Consider the following 25,547-nt stretch of genomic DNA (forward strand, 5'->3'; position numbering starts at 1 on the left):
TAGGCCTCACAGATGTTGTAGGTCTGGAAGAAGAGAACATTTGAGGCTGCCAGGGGGACGGGGGCGGGACTCAGCACCACTTCTGGCTGTTCGCAAGGAATCAGGCCCAGTGGTCCAAAACCTCATCCAGAACCCTCTTCTCTCAGTGACCAGCCAGATGCCTATGGGAAGCAGTGAAGGAATGGGTTTCCCAAACCCAAAACTGACTGTGCAGGCAGTTTGAAACTGCACCAAAATCCCTATTTTTCCTTAGCTAAAATCCATTAACTTGAGCTTAAGTTAAGCTTAAGCACAAGGACATTCCACCTCTCCTGTTGTTTCCAACAACTGGTCGGCTGACTTCAGAGGCATTGTGCCTGCGGGGAAACCTGTCTGTGTGTATACAAGGGAGGCAGGACAGAGCCATTCTCTCTCCTCCTCCAGGAATCTATCTAACCCAACTCCCTTCTCTTGCGGGGGCCCAATTAGTGCCATTGCCTTCTGTTAAGAGTTTGGGTGTAATCCTTGACGCCTCCCTTTCCATGGAGGCGCAGGTTACAGCAACAGCCAAGGCGACATTTTTCCACCTTCGCCGCATCAAGCAGTTGGTCCCTTACCTTTCCCGCCCCGACCTGGCCACAGTGATCCATGCGACGGTCACCTCCAGGCTTGACTACTGTAATTCGCTCTACACGGGGCTGCCCTTGAAGCTGTCCCAGAAACTCCAGCGGGTGCAGAATGCTGCAGCAAGGCTCCTCACGGGGTCTCTGCCATGGGAGCATATTCACCCAGTGCTTTTCCAGCTGCACTGGCTCCTGGTGGAGTACAGGGTCAGGTTTAAGGTGCTGGTTTTGACCTTTAAAGCCCTTCACGGCCTAGGACCCTTGTACCTACAGGACCGCCTCTCCCGGTATGCCCCACGGAGGACCTTAAGGTCCATAAATAGCAGCACCCTAGAGGTACCGGGCCCTAAGGAAGTTAGATTAGCCTCAACCAGAGCCAGGGCCATTTCAACACTGGCTCTGGCCTGGTGGAACGCTCTGTCTCATGAGACCAGGGCCCTGCAAGATCTGATTTCTTTCCGCAGGGCCTGTAAGACAGAGTTGTTCCGCCTGGCCTTTGCCTTGGAATCAATTTGATTCCCTTCCCCTCTTTCTTTTTTCCTTTCTCCTCTTGTGTTGGAACTCCTATTTGGGGACTTCCCTGGCTTTTTTCTGGCCCATGTAGGACCAGTCTGGAAATTTAGCCTTGGTGAAGACTTGATGTTTTCATCCCCCCCCCAACAAGGTTTTTGATTTGAGTTTCCATTGAAATGAGGTTGCATTTTAATGTTTTAATGCTGTATTTTAATCTTGTTTTTAAGTTGTATTTCAATCAATTTGTTTTTATATCGGTCGTTAGCTGCCATGAGCCTGGTCTTGGCTGGGGAGGGCGGGGTATAAATAAAATTTATTATTATTATTATAATCCTCTTCTAGGTTGGCGGTGATTGCCGTCTCCTGAGGAAGTGAGTTCCACGGTTTAACTATGAACTGTGTGAAGCCCTTACTTTTTTGATTCTCTTTTGAAAATTTCCAACATTCAACTTCATTGGCTGCCCACAAATTCCAGTGCTATGAGAGAGGGAGAAAGAATGTCTCCTTTTCTGATTTCTCCACGCCAGAAATAATTTTATAATCTTCTGTCACATACCCTTCTTACTCACATATTCCCCTGCCCCCCCACAAAAAAACCCCTATGAAGTTACAACTGTTGTAGCCCTTAGTTGCAGAAGAGAATTGATTTTTTTGTCTCGCCCTTTTCTGAACCTTTTCCGACTCTGCAGCATCCTTTCCGAGGCGACGCAGGTGGAACTGTTAACAGTATTCCAAACGTGGTCACACCGTGATTTGTATAACGGCATGACGGTATTGGCAGTTTTGTTTCCAATTCCTTTCCTAATGATCCCTGACATGCAATTCACCTTCTTCGCAGAGATGCCGCACACCAGGTCGACATCTCCATCGAGCTCTGTGCCTCGGCCCCAACGGCTCACTCCAGATTTTCCACCCCCGGCTCAGACCCCGTGAACGTAATATGTGAAATTAAGATTTCACTTGAAGTTGCATTTGCTGTTTTACTGCCCATTCACTCTATGCAGATGGGTCCTTTCGGAGCTCCTTGCGAGCCTTTTAATTTCAACCGTGCTGAACGATGTGATGTTGTCGGCAGGCTTGGCTACTCTCCTGCTCGCCCCTGACTCCAGGCCATTTGTGGAGAAGGTAAAAAGCGCAGGTCCCAATGACAACGCCAGCCCGGAGTCGCTGGCAGAGCGGCCTGCCACAGCCTGGGGTATCCAGCTGCTGCCGGACTACGACTTCCATCATCCCCAGCCCACCCAGTCACGGATGATGGGGGTTGTAGTCGAATGACTTCTGAGAGACTGAGGTTGGGGGAGGCAGATACAGAGCACTAGGCTTGATTTGAGGAAACCTGGGTTCAAACCCTGGCTTTTCCTTCAGCTACTCACACACGCACATTAACCTACCTCACAGGGTTGTTGTGAGGTTGTTGTTGTTTAGTCGTGTCCGACTCTTCGTGACCCCCTGGACCAGAGCACGCCAGGCACTCCTGTCTTCCACTGCCTCCCGCAGTTTGGTCAAACTCATGCTGGTAGCTTCGAGAACACTGTCCAACCATCTCGTCCTCTGTTGTCCCCTTCACCTTGTGCCCTCCATCTTTCCCAATATCGGGGTCTTTTCCAGGGAGTCTTCTCTTCTCATGAGGGGGCCAAAGTCTTGGAGCCTCAGTTTCAGGATCTGTCCTTCCAGTGTGGATAATATGGGCTAATTGCATCTATGCTACTCTAAGATACATATCAGTGTTTCCCAAACGTGGGTCTCTCATCAATGCCAGCCAGCTAGACCAATGCTCCACAATTTGCGGGTCTGTCTGTTGGGATCGTCGAAGAATTGATGTTTTTGAATTCTGGTGCTGGAGGAGACTCTTGAGAGTCCCATGGACTACAAGAAGATCCAACCTCTCCATTCTGAAGGAAACCAGCCCTGAGTGCTCACTGGAAGGACAGATCCTGAAGCTGAGGCTCCAAGACTTTGGCCACCTCATGAGAAGAGAAGACTCCCTGGAAAAGACCCCGATGTTGGGAAAGATGGAGGGCCCAAGGAGAAGGGGACGACAGAGGACGAGATGGTTGGACAGTGTTCTCGAAGCTACCAGCATGAGTCTGACCAAACTGCGGGAGGCAGTGGAAAACAGGAGTGCCTGGTGTGCTCTGGTCCATGGGGTCACAAAGAGTCAAGACACGACTAAACGACTAAACAACAACAACACCAACACCCTGCTTTCTCCTGTATCAACTCCGCCGCCCACCCAAACCACAATAACTACCCTCTCCCTCGCTAATTTATTCAGCCCGTTTCCGAGAGTAAATACAACATCATCAAGCCGTTAACAGGTCTCCGAACAGAAGCAATTAGAGGCAATCATCGTTTCTCTGCTCAGCCTAAAATAGGAGACACCGGAGGGGAACGCGATCTCTCCGTCGTCTAGGCACGTCAGGAGCGAGGCTGTCGGAGGAGAACCCTGCTTCGTCCCAATTACCAGAGACTTCCAGAGGGTCCAGAGGCGGCTGGGTGAGTCGCAATGAGGAAGCCAGCAAGAGCTCTCTGCCTCCTTGGAAGGAATACATTGCGATATCCAGTCGGGCACATCTTGCCATTTTTGGAACAGCAACACAGGGCACTAGGGTACCCAAGGACATGGCAGTAGGATCACCTGCCCTGTGCTGACAGCACAGAGGGATACAAATTTGGGCAGTTTTGCAGGCACGACTCAAGACAGAGGAAAAATCTGCTCTCCCCACATCCAATTGAGCTAAAGGCGAATGTTTCAAGATGCTCTTTGGGAGTCCTGTCTCCCTGCAAGGTCATGTGAAGCTTAGAACACGACAAGTTAAGATGCTGAACTGGTTGTTATATATCTATTTTATTAGTTCATTGCTTGTATATCCCACCCTTTTCCTCCAAGCAGCTCAAGGGGGTGTATATGGTTCTCCTCACTTAATCCCCACAACAACCTTGTGAGGTAGTCTTAGGCTGAAGTGCAGTGCGACCGGCCAAGGAGCTTCATGGCCAAGTGGAGTGTGCTGGGCCCAGGGTTAACCTGAGCAAAGCGGTCCAGATCCGGTCCCGAATCAAAGGGTTCCGCAAGGAGTCAGTCCAACAGGGCCAAGGCAGGACACGAGGCAGGAAACCAGGCAAGGACAGGTACAGGATCTCAGGTAGGATCTAGCATACAGCAATGTTGCTCCTGCAACCTGGGGCGGGGTCCGACAGCCTTTTATCTCCGTCAGGGTAATGGCCGGTCCTGATCCCCTGGCGACTCATCTCCCTGTTTCGCCCAAAGGCGAGCACTCCTCCTGCGAGTACTCAGGTCTCTCCTTCTCTCAGACCTCAGTCTCTGAAGCTCAGGAGATGTCTGTGGGTTACTAGACCCAGAGGCCGTCTCAACCTCTCTTGACCTAATTGGTAGTGGTGCAGCTGTAAGTGATGGCCCAGCTGGAGGCAACGAGGTCATCCCCGCATCTGGAGCCAGGGCAGGCTCAGGCCCCTGACTCAGCCCAGCTGGTGCTTGTTGCAGGTGAACCTGTGCAGACTGGGACTCTTCAGGATCAGGCCCCAGACTTGGTTCAGATGATGCCTGAGGCAAAGGATCTGGTGCAGACTGAGACTCCTCTGGCTCAGAGTCCGAGCCCGAGTCCCAGGCCATCACACAGAGGATACCGTGGACAGTTCTGGTTGCTGCATCTCACAGAGGGTATTGTAGAGTTGGAAAAGGTTCAGAAACAGCAACCAAACTGATCAAAGGGAGGGAGGGAGCAGCTCCCCTATGCAGAAAGCATTTGAGACGTTTTAGTTTAGGGAAAAACAACAACAACAAAAGATTAAAAATCTTAAAGATTAAAAACCCAAAAGCCTCAGCTTTTTGTAGCTGGAGTCCGTCAAGGCCCGCCCTCCCAAGCAGGGCAGGGAGCAGGAAATCTAGGACTTTTCTTCTATAAATTTCCTTCTGTTAAGAGCCAAGCCTGTTTAGGGAAGTTTTTAATATTTAATGCTGTATTGTTTTTAACACTCGATTAGGAGCCGCCCAGAGTGTCTGGGGAAACTTCTTCTTCTTCTTCTTCTTCTTCTTCTTCTTCTTCTTCTTATTATTATTTAAAACATCAGTCATTAAAAACTTCCCTAAACAGGGCTGTCTTCTAAACGTCAGATAGCTGTTTATTTCTTTGACATCTGCTGGGAGGGTGTTCCACAGGGTGGGCGCCACCACCGAGAAGGCCCTCTGCCTGATGAGCAAGCAGCGACATGACAGATGTTTTAAAAATTATGTGTGGCATGGAAAAAGGCAGACAGAGAAAAGCTGTTCTCCTTCTCTCCTAAGACTAGAACTCGTAGACATCCAGTGAAGCTGAATGTCCGGAAAGAGAAGAGGGAGAATTTCTTTGCTCAACATTCAGTCGGACTGTGGAACTCCCTCTGGCTGGAGGCGGTAACAGCCACCAACCTGGATGGCTTTAAAAGAGGATTGGACAAATTCATGGAGGTTGTCGATGGCCACTAAGCCATGATGTCTATGTTCTGCCTCTAAGATGGAGACAGCATTGCTTCTGGAAACCCCAGGAGGGGGGAGTTGTTCTTGGCCTCAAATCCTTCTTGCTGGTTTCCAATAATGGGCATCTGGTGGACCATTGTGAGAACAGGACGTTGGACTAGATGGGCCACTGGTCTGATCCTGCAGGGTCTCCTTAAGTGTTTATAATAATAATAATTTATTATTTATACCCCGCCCATCTGGCTGGGCTTCCCCAGCCACTCTGGGCGGCTTCCAACAAAATATTAAAATGCATCAAACATTAAAAGCCTACCTAAACAGGGCTGCCTTCAGATGTCTTCTAAAAGTTTGGTAGTTGTTGTTCTCCTTGACATCTGGTGGGAGGGCGTTCCACAGGGCGGGAGCCACCACCGAGAAGGCCCTTTGCCTGGTTCCCTGTAACTTGGCTTCTGGCAGTGAGGGAACTGCCAGAAGGCCCTCAGCGCTGGACCTCAGTGTCCGGGCAGAACGATGGGGGTGGAGACGCTCCTTCAGGTTTATGAAAGCTCTTCTCTTTATCCCCTAGCCTGGGCGTCACACTTTGTCTCAAGTGTAGAGGCCAAGCTTGGAGAATCATACCTGTTCAGACTTGCACAGTGCTGTCCTAAAAACGGTTTACTTTGATTCTGGTCACCTGATGGGCAAAGATGAATTACTGGGTAATGACATCCCTTTCTTTTGATTAACTGCCACCCTCAAGCAGGCCAGCTGTTATTAGAAACGTTTGGCTGTGACAATTACAAATTGGATATTCTTCCCTCGCTGGGTAGAAACGGGCCGGTGATAAATGCGGGGTTTAATATTGTGCAATGTTATCGGCCGGCCAGTGGCGCCTTGGCTAAAGTAGGACAACGAATTGCTTTTCTGGCTAATGAAAGTTGTTATCTGTTAAAAGGTGGGTGCGATATGAGAAGATATGAGAACGCCACAGGTGCATTTGGGACATTATGCAAGAACATAATAATAGCCTGGTGGATCAGGCCAAAGGCCTATCAAGACCACGATCCTGTTCTCACTGTTGCCAGGCAGATGCTGGTTTTGACCTTTAAAGCCCTATACGGCCTAGGACCAACGTACCTACAGGACCGCCTCTCCTGGTATGCCCCGCGGAGGACCTTAAGGTCCACAAATGACAACATTTTGGAGGTCCCAGGTCGCAAGGTGGTTAGACTGGTCTCAACTAGGGCCAGGGCCTTTTCAGTACTGGCCCCGACTTGGTGGAACACTCTGTCACAAGAGACTAGGGCCCTGCAAGACTTGACATCTTTCCGCAGGGCCTGCAAGACAGAGCTGTTCCGCCTGGCCTTTGGCTTGGACTCAGTCTGACCCTTATGTTTCCCTCCCCTTACGGTTTTGATCTATGGGCTACTTTAAAACGAGGCTGCATTTTAAATTGCATTTTAACCTGTATTTTAAACTGGTTTCCCTCCTCCTACTATGTTTTTATTGTAATTTTACTGGTGTTAGCTGCTCTGAGCCTGGCTCTGGCCAGTGAAAGCGGGGTATAAATAAATTATTCTTGTTGTTGTTGTTGTTGTTGTTGTTGTTGTTGTTGTTGTTATTAAACACAAGATCAACTCTCTCAAAAAAACAAATGTACTGAAACCTCAAACACTCAGTTTCATTGGATGGCCATAAGTTCAACAGTTATGAAAGAAGGGGCGGCGGCTTTTCTCTGTTCACTTTCCCCAATGAAGAATTTTATAAACTCCTGTCAAGTTGCCTCTCGCTCGCATTTTCTCTAAACTAAAAAGTCCCAAACGTTGCAACCTTTCCTCATATGGGAGTTGCTTCATACCTGTGATGCAACAGGACAGGGGATGGTCCCCTCTATATTCCAGAGCAGACTTGGCCATCTGGTGCCCTCCAGATATTCTGGATTGCAACTCCCATCACCCTTTGCTTTGTATGCACATGTTTAGTAAAAGGTAAAGGGATGCGGGTGGCGCTGTGGGTTAAACCACAGAGCCTAGGACTTGCCGATCAGAAGGTCGGCAGTTCGAATCCCTGCGACGGGTGAGCTCCCGTTGCTCGGTCCCTGCTCCTGCCAAGTTAGCAATTCGAAAGCACATCAAAGTGCAAGTAGATAAGTAGGTACCACTCCGGAGGGAAGGTAAACGGCGTTTCCGTGCGCTGCTCTGGTTCGCCAGAAGCGGCTTAGTCATGCTGGCCACATGACCCGGAAGCTGTACGCCGGCTCCCTCGGCCAATAAAGCGAGATGAGCACCGCAACCCCAGAGTCGTCCACGACTGGACCTAATGGTCAGGGGTCCCTTTACCTTTACTAAAGGACCCCTGGATGGTTAAGTCCAGTCCAGGACTACTATGGGTTTGCGGCGCTCATCTCGCTTAAGGCCAAGGGAGCTGATGTTTGTCCACAGACAGCTTTCTGGGTCATGTGGCCAGCAGGACTAAACCGCTTCTGGAGCAACGGGACACCATGGCAGAAACCAGAGCGCATGGAAACGCTGTTTACCTTCCCGCTGCCGCAGTACCTATTTATCTACTTGCACTTTGACGTGCTTTTGAACTGCTAGGTTGGCAGGAGCTGGGACAGAGCAACGGGAGCTCACTCTGTTGCGAGGATTCGAACCGCAGACCTTCCGATCAGCAAGCCCAAGAAGCTCAGTGGCTTAGACCATGTCCCTTCCCCAAAGTGGTAAGCACCAAGCTACCCCCTCTGCCTGCCCAGAGCCCCTCCTTTTAATGACGCTGTGTGTGTGTAATTGTGAGCACATCCCCCACATCTTATTGTAATACCTTTTCTTGGATCCATATAATCGAAAAGGTGAATTACGGCAACACTGCCACTTTTTACCACCTCTCCCTAGTTTGGCTCCCCAGTGGGGAAGCACCTGCCCAAGAGTCAAGAGGTCACGATCTACGGTGATTCACCAAGTGGCAACGGAGTCTAGGAGCAGCACATTACTGAATCATCAAACAGCATCTGCAATTACCATGTGATTAGCCTGGCCTGTGAGCGCACCCTGAATCACATGAAATAGCTCCACGTTCCTAATGAGAATTAGAAGTGGATGACAACACAGCAGGCTGGGCTGAGCCAAGCAGGCAAAAGAGGATTGTCAAGAGAATGGAAGGAAGTGAGTTGGCTGGGGGGGGGGGCAGAAGAACAGCCTGCTGGGCCAGGCCAAAAAAGGCTTATCTCATTCAGCATCCTACTCTCACAATGGCCAACCAGATGCCCCAAAGGCAGGACCCAAGTCTGTGGTTTCCAGCAACTGGGATTCAGCAACTGCTGGAGGCATCTGATGGGAGGGCGTTCCACAGGGCAGGTGCCACTACCGAGAAGGCCCTCTGCCTGGTTCCCTGTAATCTCACTTCTCGCAGGGAGGGAACCGCAAGAAGGCCCTCGGCGCTGGACCTCAGTGTCCGGGCAGAACGATGGGGGTGGAGACGCTCCTTCAGGTCTACTGGGGCGAGGTCATTTAGGGCTTTCAAGGTCAGCACCAACACTTTGAAACGTACTGGGAGCCAGTGTAGGTCTTTCAAGACCGGTGTTATACGGTCTCGGCGGCCACTCCCAGTGACCAGTCTAGCTGCCGCATTCTGGATTAGTTGTAGTTTCTGGGTAACCTTTTCCAACTCTAAAATACCCTTTTTGAAGTTTGGTGACTGGAACTGTGCAGAGTATTCAAAACATGGCCATGCCATAGATTTGTATAAGGGCATTACGACTGGGGGGATGGGGACATACAGGAGCGACTCCACTGATTCTGACCTTCAAGCCTTCAGAAAGTTTCTGTTTCACAGTAAGGGGCACTAGTGATTTTAAAAAAAGGAAAAAGAGGCCGGTACTCACTATGAGGTTGTTACAGTAAGGGGCCACACTTTTAACACTGGGGGCGGGAGGTGCCAGTACTGCGTACCCTTGAGTGCCCCCCCCCAAAAGCACGGAGTAGCACAATCTAGCTGCAAGCAACTTTACCTCTGCACACGGTATACTCGTGTCCACGGGGGCACGAGAGCCAGTATCCTCGCCACCAAATCCACGAGGGTGCTCGGAGGGTAGCTCTTGTACCTCCCCGTCTTCCAGAGCTCGTACAAGCCGGTGCCACGGATCACGAGGGTCGGGTAGAGCTTCATGCCATCGGGGCGAAAGGCGGGATTCTCAAAAAACTCCTGGGGGGGGGAACAAGAGAGACACGAGATCAGAATGCAAAAAGTGCACGATGGCGCTTGAGTTTAGCAGCTCTTGTTTGCACGCAGGGATATAACTGAGGCTTGTTACGGAAAACTCTAGGTGTGAGGCTGCTCAGTCCCCCAGCTCATCGGGCAGAGCCCGCGGGTCCCTGCGGAATAAAGGAAGGAGTCCAGCCACTGACTGGAACAAATAGCTGTAGACCAAAGTTTATTGCGCAACAGGTTCAAAGAGGAATTTTGAACCCCGAGGATGGGGTGACAAGGACTTTTAAAAGTTTCTTATCCCAGCGTACAATTCATTAAGCATCATCACTACATCATTGCTACATCAGAAAAGGGGAGGGTTATACATGATTAACATAGGAATGTGTTGGGGCAACAGGCTGATACAGGATATGTATTGGGAAGTACATTCTAAGCACCTACTAAAAAAGGACAATAGAGCTTTGGTTTGCATAGTGTGCCACCTGGGCAAGTCCGGAGGAGTGCCTTTGCCCAGTGATTGACACCTATGAGTACCTTCCTGTGAGTACCTGACTTCCCGCTTGAGGGATTATGGCGGGGACCAAGTGGTTTCCAAGTCCTTGGCCTATGAAGCAAATTGGCGGTGGAATGAAGGAAACTGGCAAAGGAGTTGATTTTATATGGTTTTTAAAGCTAGGTAACTTCCCTGAGTGGATGTGGGTGGCGCTGTGGGTTAAACCACAGAGCCTAGGACTTGCCGATCAGAAGGTCGGCGGTTCGAATCCCCGCGACGGGGTGAGCTCCCGTTGCTCGGTCCCTGCTCCTGCCAACCTAGCACTTTGAAAGCACGCCAAAGTGCAAGTAGATAAATAGGTACCGCTCTGGCGGGAAGGTAAACGGCGTTTCTGTGCGCTGCTCTGGTTCACCAGAAGCGGTTTAAGTCATGCTGGCCACATGACCCGGAAGCTGTACGCCGGCTCCCTCAGCCTGTAAAGCAAGATGAGCGCCGCAACCCCAGAGTCGGGCACGACTGGACCTAATGGTCAGGGGTCCCTTTACCTTTACCTTTAACTTCCCTGAGCTGTCAAGTTGAAAGGATACATTTATGCATAGTATTTGTAACATTTAACAACTTTAAAGATGCCCCCCCCCCCGGTAATTTTCGTAACAGGCTGAAAGTGGCCCTCCGGAGAAGACAAAAGAACCTAAGAGGAGGCTGCTGCTGGATCAGGCCAGTGGCCCACCTAGTCCAGCATCCTGTTCTCACAGTGGCTGACCGGATGCCCCAAAGGAAAAAACCCTCAAGCAGGATTCGAACCCAACTCTCTCCCGTCCTGTAGTTTCCAGCAATGGGTGTTCAGAAGGGCTGCTGCCTTTGATTGTGGAGGCAGAGCAGAGACGTCCTGGCTACTAGCCACCAATAGCCCTTTCCTCCTCTGCAAATTTGCCTGATCCTCTTTTAGAAAACCACCACTGTGTCCTGCGGCAGGGAGTTCCACAGCTGAAACAGGCGCTGCGTGAAGACGTACTTTCTGTTTTCCTTTTATCCACCTTCCCCAACCCTGTGTCCCTTGCAGATGTCTTGGGCTGCAGCTCACCTCAGCCCCAGCCAGCCCAGCATCGGGGTGGCGAAGCCTGCTCTAGGTCAAGCCTTACAGTAGCACTTGGAGAGGGGTGGCAATTGCCTTTGTTTGCCGAGACGGCAGGGCCTCGAACAACAGAGCGCGACTTTCCGCCGCAGAACAAAAACCAAAGCCATCAAGGGCCGCCTACTGCTCAAAACGCCGCAGCTCTGGCGGAGTCTGAAGTGGGGCAGGGTGCACGCCTCGCTTTATTCCAGCGGGCAACCGCTGCTCTACGAATTGCAAAACAACAAAATGTCAATTAAAAACCCAGCAGCGCACGTTGTCAGTGCAGCAGTCAGACACGCCAGCCACGACACGCATTTTATAGGAACAATAATTGATTTCGCCAGCAGAAGTCTGCCTCGGAAAAGGGAGAAGGGGGAGACATGCCTTGCTGTTATTAACTAATGGCGCTGACAGGTTCCCATTCATTCACGCCCTTGTAAACCTGCGGGCTGGCATAAATAATCGGGAGGTGATTGGTATAAATTAGTCATTTCGGTGCCAGGAAACTGCTGCTTTTTCATCAAGGTAGAAGGGGCAGTTACTCAGCTGTGTAACAGCTGCCTCTCCTCCCCTGCAAATCAGTGGCCTGGCAAACAGGTAGATTATCTTGCCTTAGCGGGAGAAACATCCTCGGAATTGGTTATCTCTGCCAGAGGTACTGCAGAAAGGAGAGGCACCCTATACCTAGACCTGAAGGAGCGTCTCCACCCCCATTGTTCTGCCCGGGCGCTGAGGTCCAGCGCCAAGGGCCTTCTGGCGGTTCCCTCATTGCGAGAAGCAAAGCTACAGGGAACCTGGCAGAGGGCCTTCTCGGTGGTGGCGCCCGCCCTGTGGAACGCCCTCCCATCAGATGTCAAAGAGATAAACAACTACCTGACATTCAGAAGACATCTTAAGGCAGCCCTGTTCAGGGACGTTTTTAATGTGTGGCATCTTAGTGTATTTTTGGTCTTTGTGGAAGCTGCCCAGAGTGGCTGGGGAAACCCAGCCAGATGGGCGGGGTACAAGTAATAAATTATTACAGTGGTGCCCCGCAAGACGAATGCCTCGCAAGACGAAAAACTCGCTAGACGAAAGGGTTTTCCGTTTTTTGAGTCGTTCCGCAAGATGAATTTCCCTATGGGCTTGTGAGTTACGAAACGTCTTGCGAGTTCTTGCGAGTTTGTTTCCTTTTTCTTAAAGCCGCTAAGCCGTTAATAGCCGCTAAGCCATTAATAGCCGCTAAGCCGTTAATAGCCGCTAAGCCGCTAATAGCCGTGCTTCGCAAGACGAAAAAACCGCAAGACGAAGAGACTCGCGGAACGGATTAATTTCGTCTTGCGAGGCACCACTGTATTATTATTATTATTATTATTATTAATAATAATAATACTATGGCAGTCAAGTTGACAATGAATTCAGGAAAAAGTGACATCATCCAGAATAGTGTTTTATGGTACAGATCCTGCTGTCCACCCACATCACTGTGTGAGATGAGACAGGCTGGAGCAAAAGGCAGGACCTTTTTAGTGGTGGTGCCTACATTGTGAAAGAGATCTGCAAGGCTACATTTTGTTGTCATTTGGGCTGCTGAATGTTGCCAGAGGCGACAAGGGGCCCAGCAACGGACGCAATTCTTACCTGTGCCAAGCAGGCTGCATCTGAGGCACAACGAAAGTCAGACATTTGCACCAACAGATGCACACAGACCCTCCAGTTCAAGGACATGCACTCAGAGAAGGTCATGGGCATGATCCCAAAGGCCAGAGTGAGGGGAACCAGGGGCCACCTTCTCGTTGCACAGGTTACCCACAACAGACAGGAGATCAATTTTGCGTTCCTAATCCAGGAGAAAAGCGATGGCAAACCTAGACAGCATCTTAAAAAGCAGAGACATCACCTTGCCAACAAAGACCCGTATAGTTAAAGCCATGGTTTTTCCGGTAGTGATGTATGGAAGTGAGAGCTGGATCATAAAGAAGGCTGATTGCCGAAGAATGGATGCTTTTGAATTCTGGTGCTGGAGGAGACTCTTGAGAGTCCCATGGACTGCAAGAAGATCAAACCTCTCCATTCTGAAGGAAATCAGCCCTGAATGCTCACTGAAAGGACAGATCCTGAAGCTGAGGCTCCAGTACTTTGGCCACCTCATGAGAAGAGAAGACTCCCTGGAAAAGACCCTGATGTTGGGAAAGATGGAGGGCACAAGGAGAAGGGGACGACAGAGGACGAGATGGTGGGACAGTGTTCTTGAAGCTACCAGCATGAGTTTAACCAAACTGCGGGAGACAGTGGAAGACAGGAGTGCCTGGCGTGCTCTGGTCCAGGGGGTCACGAAGAGTCGGACACGACTAAACGACTAAACAACAACAAATCCAGGAGTGCACAGAGCAGATTTAAACTCTGCAGTACTGGCTTCCTTGTTCACTCCTGCATTCTTAGGAGGGTAATGAATAGCAGCAGCTAAGATTGACACTTCAAAGCCATGACTGCTTTTGCCGATTGTTTCCAAACCTGCAGGGCATAAAACAGTCCCTTGGCTGTTGACACATACAAATGCAATAATTTCTCTCGCTTTCCTATGAGGCTCCAGAATTAAAAAGTCTACAGGGGATTAGATTTTCTCTCTCCCCTCCCCATCCCACCCCCAAATCATACAAACAGTCGCTCTCCTTTGTGCCGATCTGGACTGTGTGATGAACCCTGAAGATTAGCATAAGAACTGTTGGAAAGAGGGGGACAAATATGTTTCAAGAGTGCCGTAATCATCTGCCCAGCACGTGCGAACAACACAGAGCCTATTGCCACAAAACAACTCCCAAGTCAGGGTGTGAAAGAATATGAGCTACCGGGAGCAGCAAGGATCACGGTTTCAGGAGCAAAACACCCCACACCAAAGGGATTGCTTATACTAGCACAACAAATACAAAATGTAGAAAGAGGGAGTGTGCAGAACGGCTCTCACCAACCCAGAGCCCTTCAGATGTTTTGGACAAAACTCCCACCAACTGGAGGACCGCCTTGTCCCTTATCGGAGATCTGCACTGGTTGCCAATTTGCGATCAGGCTAAGTTCAAGGTGTTACTGTTAGTATATAAAGCCCTTAACAACTTGGGTTCACCTACGAGATCACCTTTGGTAAAAGGACCGCTGGACGCTTAAGTCCAGTCAAAGGAGACTATAGGGTTGCAGCGCTCATCTCGCTTTCAGGCCGAGGGAGCCGGAGTTTGTCCACAGACAGCTTTCCAGGTCCTGTGGCCAGCAGGACTAAACCGCTTCTGGCGCAACAGGACACCGTGACAGAAGCCAGAGTGCACGGAAACACCGTGTCCCTTAATGCTACAGCGGTACCTATTTATCTACTTGTGCTGGCATGCTTTCGAACTGGTAAGTTGGCAGGAGCTGGGACAGAGCAGCGGGAGCTCACTCCGTCACAGGGATTCGAACTGCTGACCTTCCGATCAGCAAGCCCAAGAGGCTGAGTGGTTTAGACCACAATGCCACCGGCATCGCAACTCAGGATCGCTTTACCCCACAAATGCTCACTCGACTGCTTTGATCCGTAGAACTGGCACAGCTACAGGTGCCAAGCAATTCCCATTCTGAAGTTGTAAGAACTTGTTTAGTGTGGCAGCACCTAACCTTCGGAACTCCCCGCCTATTGATCACAAGCAGGCGCCTTCACTACATTCTTTTTGGTGCCTGCTAAAAACATTCTCATTTAGGCAAGCCTACCCAGATGCTTAGAAAAGTTGATGTGAATTTCAGCCTGTTTCAGTATTCAGTATTCAGCCTGTTTCAGTATTCTTTTTGCACGCTGTTTTAATTTTTGTTGTAGCATTTTGTAAACTGCTTTGTGGTTTGTTGGTTTTTGTTTGTTTCTTTACAATCAAGCGGTGCATTAGTCTCTACAGCCACAGCAGGCGTTGTAACCTTCCAATAGTTCAACTTCACCCACAAAGGCACAGCCCTCCATTGTCCCCCGAGACAGACGGATGCCAAAAACAATTTAGGCATTTGTTCCCCATAAATTTCAATCCTTGGTGAGGTCTACATTGAAAGAATACATGACTGAATTTGGATTGGTTGATGTTTGGCGCATATCACATTGTAGAAAAGGTGGCTATATATATATATAAATAATCAGTTCATCACAACTGTTTGAGAATAGAATATGAATAGAATATTTTCTGGCCCCTTCTCCATTATTACAGCATGTTACAACACGTCAAATTGGTACAATTGCTATTTCAGACCATGCACTATCTTGCTAGGCAGTTATCTGATAAGGTAAAAACCTCTGGCATGTGGTGTTTAAATATCTCACTCTTGGATGATGAGAATTTTAGAACACAGGTGGGTGCTGACCTTCAGGGATTATTCTTATTGCTAATGTGAGCTGGTGTTGCTTTTCTTTTTCCTTTCGGTTATATTTGCAAAGGATACATACGCATGCACCAAGGACAACATTTTGCAATAGCAGCAAACAGAAGGGACATTCTGTGCCACCAGTTTTAGCATGCAAAAAATGAAATTGGGGGTCTAGAATAGGTTTGTCATATGTCCGGAAAATTCTGGACATGTACGGAAATCGGATGCTTAAAGTGGTGGCCGGGGGGGATTTTAAGAGATGTCCGGAATTTCCCACACGTATGGCAACCTAGGGCTTTTTTTTGGTTTTCTGTTTTTGTGTGTTCGTCACTAGACTTTCTGTCCTGCTTTGGCCACCGTCGGCTTCCTTTTCATCCCTGTCCTCTGCCTCCTGCCACTGGCACCTCCTGCCATATTGCAGCCCACAGCCATGGGTGAGGCAAAGCTCTCGGCGGAGGGGGTCTGTGCCAGGCATGGACCACCTCCCTTCTTTGGGTACCCCCCTCTGGGCTCCCAGGGAGGCGGCGAGGGGGTTGTCTCCCCTCCTTGAGGGCCTCTTCGGTCCTTCTCCCCTGGAGGTCTCCAGGTCTCCCCCTCACCTTCGCACCCCTGCAGGCCTCTGGCGTCACTGCTGCGGCAGGGCCTTTGAGCTCCGTCTCTTAAATGTGGGGTGGGGGTTGCCACCTCAGGCTGAGCGCGGAGATCTGCTGAGGCTGGGGCTGTATTCTGAACATCATCATCACCATCATTTTATTTGTACGCCCCCTTTCCACAGTTAAAACAATGCTCAAGGAGGCTTGTTGCTGTTGTTTAGTCTAGTCTAGGATGGCAATGACAAACCTAGACAGCATCTTAAAAAGTAGAGACATCACCTTGCCAACCAAGGCCGTATAGTTAAAGCTATGGTTTTCCCAGTCGTGATGTATGGAAGTGAGAGCTGGACCATAAAGAAGGCTGATCGCCGAAGAATGGATGCTTTTGAATTCTGGTGCTGGAGGAGACTCTTGAGAGTCCCATGGACTGCAAGGAGATCAAACTGATCCATTCTTAAGGAAATCAGCCCTGAGTGCTCACTGGAAGGACAGATCCTGAAGCTGAGGCTCCAAGACTTTGGCCACCTCATGAGAAGAGAAGACTCCCTGGAAAAGACCCTGATGTTGGGAAAGATGGAGGGCACAAGGAGAAGGGGATGACAGAGGACGAGATGGTGGGACAGTGTTCTTGAAGCTACCAGCATGAGTTTGATCAAACTGCGGGAGGCAGTGGAAGACAGGAGTGCCTGGCGTGTTCTGGTCCAGGGGGTCAGAGTCGGACACGACTAAACGACTCAACAACAACAACAACAAGGAGGGTTGTGGGACTAGAAGGGCATCTGGCCAGTAGAGCAGGATGTGCCTGAACGTCTCATACTGGCTCAAACTGGCCAACGAACCCCTCAGGCCTCTGGTGCTTCTGCTGCAGCAGGGATGGGGAACCTCAAGCCAGGAGCCAGATGTAGTCCTCGCTGGCCCCCAGGATCCTCCACAGGCCCCACCCCCTCAATGATCCTGCCTGGCACCATGTTCTTGCCCTGGCTGTGGGGTGTGTCTGCTGTGGTTTGCCTAGGATGGAGGAGAGGGAGTGTGCATAGAAACTAGCCTCCTGCACAAAGGTAAGATTTACATTTGTTGCCCTGCCTACTTCTGCCACTGGCCCTGCCCACCGCTGGCGTGTGGCCCCCAGAAAGCTGCGCAAAAGGGAATCAGGCCCTCGGGCTGAGAAATGTCACCCATCCCTGTGCTGTAGATCTGTAGATGTGGATTTAAAAACTAGAAATAAAAGGGAAGGAAGGAAGGTGCCTTCTCTCCATCCTTGCATGAACAAGGCAACTTGATCCCGAGTCGTTTTTAAACCGGCGCCGCGAAATCTCCCGTCCCTCGAAAACCCTTTTTTTGGCAGGCAGCAGCGACTGTGTGCCAAATCCGTCCTGTGACTTCCCCGCAGGCACATTATCAAGGTCAGGCCAGAAGGTGCTGAGGTGATCAGGCCTCTGAAAATGCTTTCTAGAGCTTTGTTCAACGCTCCCTAAGTGCCTGAAATAATCGCTTTCAATTGCAGACAAATTGCAGTCAGCTGAACTATGGACAACTTAATGGCTGATCTCTCTGTCTCTCTCTCACACACACGCACACCTTCTCCTTTTGATAAATAAGCGTCTTGGCAGCAGGCACTAAATATTTTTAGACTGTTTTCCTAGATCTCGGTGCTCGTGTGTTGCTCACACTGTACAGCCCCAAGCACAATGTGTGTGCATGAGCTATGGACTGTGTGATGAAGGCTTATCCCCTCTCCCCAAACACCAAAACTTCCTGGCCATTCTATGAATAACTGACAAACTTCTGTTGCTCCTTCCTTCCTTCCTTCTTTCTTTCTTTCTTTCTTTCTTTCTTTGCAACTCAAAATCAACAAAACTCCCCAACCCTCACCCTTCCAGCAAGGACTGCTTATGAATCATGAATCCATAGTTCACAGGGCAACTTAGAGGTCTGAGCGATGAACATTTGCAGCCCTCGCCTCCATTCTGCCTATGAATTAATTGTTTCTGTTGCATCCCTGACATTTCAAACATGTTAAATAACTGCAAGAGGAAAAGTCAACGGTGTTCGTTTAATTGTGGCCCTCTCACCTGTGAACCCAACTGCAAATGGCCAAATTCCAATATAATGTTGATTCCCAAGCCGGAAGCCTCGTGCTCTCACAGGCCATCACTCACCCAGAGCATCCTCATGCATGAGCAGTTATTGTGTCTCTGGAGAGAGGCAACGGTGCCTGCGAATCATATTGCCCTAACCTTGCCACAATAGCTGATATTCTTTTTCTAGCTGCATCCTAGACTTTGTTGTTGTTTAGTCGTGTCCGACTCTTTGTGACCCCCTGGACCAGAGCACACCAGGCACTTCTGTCTTCCACTGCCTTCCGCAGCTTGGTCAAACTCATGCTGGTAGCTTCAAGAACACCATCCAACCATCTCATCCTCTGTCATCCCCTTCTCCTTGTGCCTTCCATCTTTCCCAACATCAGGGTCTTCTCCAGGGCGTCTTCTCTTCTCATGAGGTGGCCAAAGTATTGGAGCCTCAGTTTAAGGATCTGTCCTTCCAGTGAGCACTCAGGGCTGATTTCCTTCAGAAAGGAGAGGTTCCTTCAGATCTTCTTGCAGTCCATGGAACTCTCAAGAGTCTCCTCCAGCACCAGAATTCAATATTAAAAAATATTGAATATTTAATGTTGGAAGCCGCCCAGAGTGGCAGGGGAATCCCAGCCAGATGGGTGGGATGATGATGATGATGATGATAATAATAATAATAATAATAATAATAATAATAATAATAATAATAATAATAGTAGTAGTAGTAGTAGTTTAACTGTCTGCTGTGTGAAGGACTTTTTTTTATCTGTCTTCAATCCTCCTTGGACATCCATCAGTTCTGGTGGTCCACCCCCTTACTTAAAGGTTTAGGTTGGCCTTTGCTAACATGGTGTCCTTCAGGTGCTGCTGGACTCCCACTCAGTCGCAGCCAGCATGGCCAATGGTTAGGGAGCGGCAGTCCAAAAGAAGGGGAGGGGGCCTCGGGTTGGCAATGGCTGGCCGAGGCAATTCGCTTTGACGGGCCAGTAGGGGAGTTTATAAAACGATCAGATTAATAGCTGGCATAAATCAAGCGCTCGGCAGGATTAATGAGGTTTTTAACAGAGCCTGCACCTCAAGACCGCATCAGGCAATAAAAAGGCGCACTTGTGAGTTGTCGTCACAGATGAAAAATGAGGCGACCCAGGGGGTAGACGGATGGAGGGAGGGAGGGAGGGGGTGGAGGCGGGGATGATCCATGAATCACACTTGTTGTTCGGAACAGAATTGAGAGGAGAGATGAACGCAGGAAAAGATGCACTCGGGATTCCCCCCTTTTGCTGCATTCCGGTGTCAGGCGCCTCCCGAAGCCCTTTTCATGCAGACAGGCCTATGCAGCTGTTTACTCTTCTTCCATCATTTTAACGATCGTTCTGTTTTGTTTTTACGGGTGTCTTGCCATATGTACCCTACATTTCTGAGATCTTCATTGTTAGAGATTAGACGGATTATAAATCTTCTAATAATAGAATTGGCTGTATTATTATTACACTGCCTGGGTATTTTATGCGAGTTGGTGGCATATATATTGTTGTTGGCGTACAGCTTCCGGGTCATGTGGCCAGCATGACTAAGCCGCTTCTGGCAAACCAGAGCAGCGCACGGAAACGGCGTTTACCTTCCCGCCGGAGTGATACCTATTTATCTACTTGCACTTTGACGTGCTTTCGAACTGCTAGGTTGGCAGGAGCAGGGACCAAGCAACGGGAGCTCAGCCCGTCGCAGGGATTCAAACCGCCAAGCTTCTGATCGGCAAGTTTAACCCACAGCGCCACCTGCATCTCTCCTTCCATTTGTTGTTGTTGTTTAGTCATTTAGTCTCTCCGACTCTTCGTGACCCCCTGGACCAGAGCACACCAGGCACTCCTGTCTTCCACTGCCTCCCGCAGTTTGGTCAAACTCATGCTGGTAGCTTCGAGAACACTGTCCCACCATCTCGTCCTCTGTCGTCCCCTTCTCCTTGTGCCCTCCATCTTCCCCAACATCAGGGTCATTTCCAGGGAGTCTTCTCTTCTCATGAGGTGGCCAAAGTACTGGAGCCTCAGCCTCAGGATCTGTCCTTCCAGTGAGCACTCAGGGCTGATTCCCTTCAGAATGGAGAGGTTTGATCTTCTTGCAGTCCATGGGACTCTCAAGAGTCTCCTCCAGCACCATAATTCAAAAGCATCAATTCTTTGGCCATCAGCCTTCTTTATGGTCCAGCTCTCACTTCCATACATCACTACTGGGAAACCATAGCTTTAACGGCATATATATACTTTGATTAAATTAAAAAAATAAATTCTGGGGCATGGGGAAGACTGGCTTCCAGCAACTGGCATTCAGAAGCATTGCTGCCTTCAACTGTGAAACGGTTTATGTTAACGCCTAAGAGGTCCAAGTACATCAGGCTGGAGGAATAAGCTGCCTCCAGCGCAGTGAAAAACTCCAACTTCTAGAAAAACAACAACACACAACTTCTAACACTGTCAGGAAAGCAGCATTTCCCCTCTGCTCAGGGTAACTGTTGACGTTGCTGCATTCTTGATCTCGCATCCTTCAAGCGGTGCATAAAGAACCAAAAACCCCCGGACATGGCTATTGATCTGCTTGGCAATTCCAGGGAGAGAGATTACCAAGGCGCTCCATCTTCAGATTCTCATTATCGCAGAGATAGATGATGAACTAAATGAAGCCTCACACAAGACAGGAAGCATTCAGGCAGCCGGTGCTATTATTGGAAGATTTATAATCCGTCTAATCTATTTAACAATGAAGATCTCGGAAGCAATGGGACCTCTCCGCCGATTCATAGCAAGGACCGTTAACTGAAAGACCACCAGTCCCTGTCGTAGCATATATAGCATCACTCAGATCAGGGGTGGAGAACCAGAGATGCAACAGGTGATGTTCGACTGTAACTCCTATCATCTCTGGGCATTGCTCATGAAGGCTGTGGATGACAGGAGAGTTCAACAGCAGCTGGACAGCCACAGATGTTCCATCTCCCCAGCTTAGATTACCTGGGGAAATATTACTTGCAGTCGTGCACCCTATGGAGCATTGCCCCTGGCATTCTGGAATGCCCTTCCCTCTGCCATAGGGGAAGCATAATAATAATAAAATTTTATTTATACCCCGCCCTCCCCAGCCGAAGCCGGGTTCAGAGCGGCTAACAACAGTAAAATAACACAACATTCTAAAATCATTTCATTATTAAATCAGTTCAAATCAAATTAATGGCAACCATCGGGCTAGAGTTCTATGAGGATTGCCAAAGGAGGGGGTCAGGCTGTTCCGCTTGGCCTTTGGTTTGGACTCAGTCTGACCCTTATGTTTCCCTCCCCTTTTGGTTTTGATCTATGGGCTACTTTTAAAATGAGGCTGCATTTTAAATTGCATTTCAACCTGTATTTTAAATTGGTTTTTCCACCCTCCCCTATTATGTTTTAACTGTAATTTTACTGGTGTTAGCCGCCCTGAGCCCGGCTCTGGCCGGGGAGGGCGGGGTATAAATAAAATTTATTATTATTATTGCAAGTTAGTCAGGTTCCTGATAGAGAAGGGAATCTGGGAGTTCATGGGGAAGGGACCTTGGTTACCCTTTCAGCCCTTCAACCTTGACTCTGAACTGTGTCTTCCCCCAACCCCGAGAAAGGACCATAATAAGAGGCCAACGGAACAGCAGCCAAAACGAGTTCAGACAGAAGCAACCTGTGCCCTTGAGCCACTCTTACCACAAACTGGTCGATGTCCCTCTCGAGTCCCATGTTGGGCAGGTCTGGCATCATGTGGGCCACCACTTTGAACCCGGCGTCTTTGGCTAGATGGAATGATTCGCACACAGCCTTCACCGTATGGCCCCTGGGGGAGGGGGAAGAGAGGAGGAAATGAGGGTTAGAAATGTGGATGCACACACAGAAGCTGTTAGGATATTTCCGTTCCACCTTAAAAGGGAGCAGGATGTTTGTATAACAGCCTGCGTAAGTTCCTGTCTCACAGGATGTTTATGTTGTATGTTCCTTTCGTTTTCTGTCTGTTTTGCCTGAGCAGTCGGAGCAGACGGTCATGCCTTCTTTGTTCTGACCAACGCTGAATAAAACTGTAAATATGCATGTTCTGCTCTCATGCTTGTGCAACTTTTTGCTGTGTGAATTCTGCTGTTATAGTGTGCACTAAGCCTGAGGCTTAGTGTCGCTAAATTGCTGATATTGCCTGACTACGGGAGGTCGATGGATCGTCCGGCACCGAGCTTGGGGGCTCAGATGGACTTTATCTCCCTGGCAGTATCCCAACAACAGGTTTCGGGCCCAGATTCACGGCACTTGCAGGAGAGTAAGACAGCGACAGACTGCTGAAAGGTATGTTGGAAAAGCGAAAGCAGAGGCTTTTCTGTTTGCCGCGGAAGAAGTCTTTGATGTCCGGCAAAGCTAATTGGCCTGGGAGCCGAGCCAGAGGCATCGTGATTTATGAGCTGCCGAGATAAGAAGTCTTTGGAGGCATAACGGCTCACGTAAAAAGCTGGAATGGAGTTTTTCCAAGCTTCGGAGGCCACTGAGTGCCCTAAGTTAAATCAGCACAACTATCAGACCTGGGCAAAATGGTGTGAGAGTTTGCTGCGTCAGTTTGGAGTTTGGCATACTATATCAGAAGCCACTCCAGTTCCTCGGACAGAGAAATGGCAGGCCCAGGATTCGAGGGCCGTTGATGTTATAGTCTTATCCGTCTCTCTGGAGGAAATAAAGACGCTTGCTGGAAATCTCACGGCACGTGACATGTGGGATGCTTTGAAAAAGGCCCACCAGCCAATAATCCCAGCCCAGTGTTTGAATGCGTCGGAGGTCCTGGCTGTTTCCCAGAATGCTAGTGAATGCAGGGATGCTGAGGGCACCGATTGCAAGCTGCAGGGGGAGAAGACTGCCACGTCATCCCAGGCAGCATTCCAGCCTCCAGGGGGAGCCAAGGAGTCGGCAGCTGAGAGCTCTGTTTCTCGTGAGAACCAAGGTCAGAGCCTTTGCAGAGGCCGGAAGACCAGATGTAAACAGAGAAAGATGCTTGCAGGTGGCCAGGAGCGGGGGGGGGCAAGTTGCAAAAGCCCATGCCAGTGGAAAACAAGGCTATGTTTGCTGGCACAGCTCCACCAAAGGCTAAAGGCACGTCTGATGGCCAGGAGCAGGGGGGCAAGTTGCAAAAGCCCTCGCCAGTGGAAAACAAGGCTATGTTTGCTGGCACAGCTTCACCAAAGGCTAAAGGCAAGCTGCAAAAGCCCACGTCGGTGGGAAACAAGGCCAAGGCCAGGTTTGTTGTGGACTCTGGGGCGACGCGGCATCTCACCAAAGACCGCCATCTGTTCATCTCCTTCACACCTCAAGATGGAGAGGTCCAGCTGGCTGATGGAAGGACTTTGCAAGCTGCAGGAGTTGGGACTGTGAAACTTGCTAGTCTGCATACAACCATCAGAGATGTACTTTTTGTTCCAGGAGCTGCGGACAATTTGATTAGTGTACCACAGCTGACTGGGCGTGGTTTTGAGGTTTCCTTCAAGAGGACTGTCTGTGTCATCAGAAAAGGCAAAGAGGACATTTTGCATGCAAAGTTGATGGATGGTTTGTTCAGTCTAACTTATGATGACAATGCTGTTATATCTAATGCTGATACTTGTTGTGTTGCACAAACTAACAAGGTTCTTCATGCAGGATGCATTCATGATGCACATCGCAGATTTTGTCACCTCTCTTGGCAAGCGCTAGCCAAGATGCCTGAGTTGGTTGAAGGTTTGGACATCAAACCTTGTAAGTTTCACATGAAATGTGTATCTTGTGCAGAGAACAAGGTGAAGGTTGCTCCAAAAGGCAAGGAATCTAGCAGGCAGGCTTCCAAACCCTACCAGCTTGTTCACGCAGACCTGGTAGGTCCTCTAGCGCCCTCTTTGGGTAGAGCAAGGTACTTTATGGTTCTAATTGATTCTTTTTCCAGGTACATTCATGTGTTTATGCTCGAGCAGAAATCGCAAGCATTTCCTAGGTTCAAGGCGTTCTGTGCTTGGTTGGAGAATGCTCACGGTAAACGTATTGGTTGTCTGTTTACTGATCGAGGCGGGGAATTCACTTCTCAGCAGTTTGAAGCTTTCCTGACTGAGAAGGGAATCCAGCATGACTTGTCAACGCCTAGATCGCCATGGATGAATGGGCTTGCGGAGAGAGCAAATCAAACGTTGCTGCAAGGGATAAAAACCTTGTTGCATGATGCCAATCTCCCTGAGAAGTTTTGGGGGGAGGCTTTGGCAAATTTTGTTTATACTTTTAACAGGAGACTGTCATCACCTATTGGCTGCACTCCCTATGAGAAGATGTTTGGTAAGAAACCTAACACCAAGCACTTGAGAATCTTTGGTTCTGACATGTGGGTGCACACCCCACAAAGCAACAAGCTTGGGAAGCGTGGGGCACATGGTTTGTTCATGGGGTACGAAAAAGGTGCATACAGGGTATGGATGACTAACTCTAAATCCATTAAGTTCACGAGGAGTGTTGAGTACAATCCTAAGTGGGGGGAAAATGTGGGAATTTTCCAGAGTTACCCAGAGGAGGATGAAGGTGATGTGAAGAAAGCAGATCATGCTGAGAAAGCTGAGGAAACTGAGGATGAGGATGATGATGATGATGATGATGATGATCAGAGTTCGGATTCCAGTTCAGTGGGCGGCGCTGCTGCTGCTGTCAGTGACAGTGATGACACAGCAGACTACAAGAGTGCAAAGGCCTCAGTCAGACCATCTGATGAGTCTGACAATGAACTGGAAGAACCACTGTTCACCATTGGTCACTATTCTCCTAAGAAGGAGGAGATGAGTCCAGAAGACTTGCGTCTGGTTCGCAGGTCTGAAAGGGCGACCAAGGGCAAACCTCCGAAGAGATTTGCTGATGAGTTTGCTAAGACGGCAACTGCTGTTCTTAGTAGCTCAGAGAAGGTGTGGGAACCTTCAAGCTTCAAAGAGGTCCAGGAGTTAACCTCTAAAGATGCTGAGCCTTGGCTTAATGCCATGAAGGCTGAAGTTGATTCCTTGAACAGGAACCAAACTTGGGAGCTGGTACCGGTAGTCCCAGGGATGAGACTGGTTGGCAGCAAATGGGTCTTCAAGGCCAAGACAGACCAGAATGGCAAGGTTG

General features: G+C 49.4%; 1 protein-coding gene across 1 annotated transcript in view; it reads right to left on the reverse strand.

The window, feature by feature from the left end:
* The window catches only part of ELP3 (elongator acetyltransferase complex subunit 3), a 107,208-nt gene that overhangs the window by 37,294 nt on the left and 44,367 nt on the right, over window positions 1-25,547 (reverse strand). The window contains exons 9-10 of the mRNA XM_053383811.1: window positions 22,116-22,242; window positions 9,575-9,768 (exon numbers count right to left, since the gene is read on the reverse strand). Of these exons, the coding sequence (XP_053239786.1) occupies window positions 9,575-9,768; window positions 22,116-22,242 (321 nt within the window). The remainder of the gene's footprint in view (window positions 1-9,574; window positions 9,769-22,115; window positions 22,243-25,547) is intronic.

The sequence above is a fragment of the Podarcis raffonei genome, chromosome 3 (genome assembly GCF_027172205.1).
Source record: "Podarcis raffonei isolate rPodRaf1 chromosome 3, rPodRaf1.pri, whole genome shotgun sequence".
NCBI classification, from domain to species: Eukaryota; Metazoa; Chordata; class Lepidosauria; order Squamata; family Lacertidae; genus Podarcis; species Podarcis raffonei.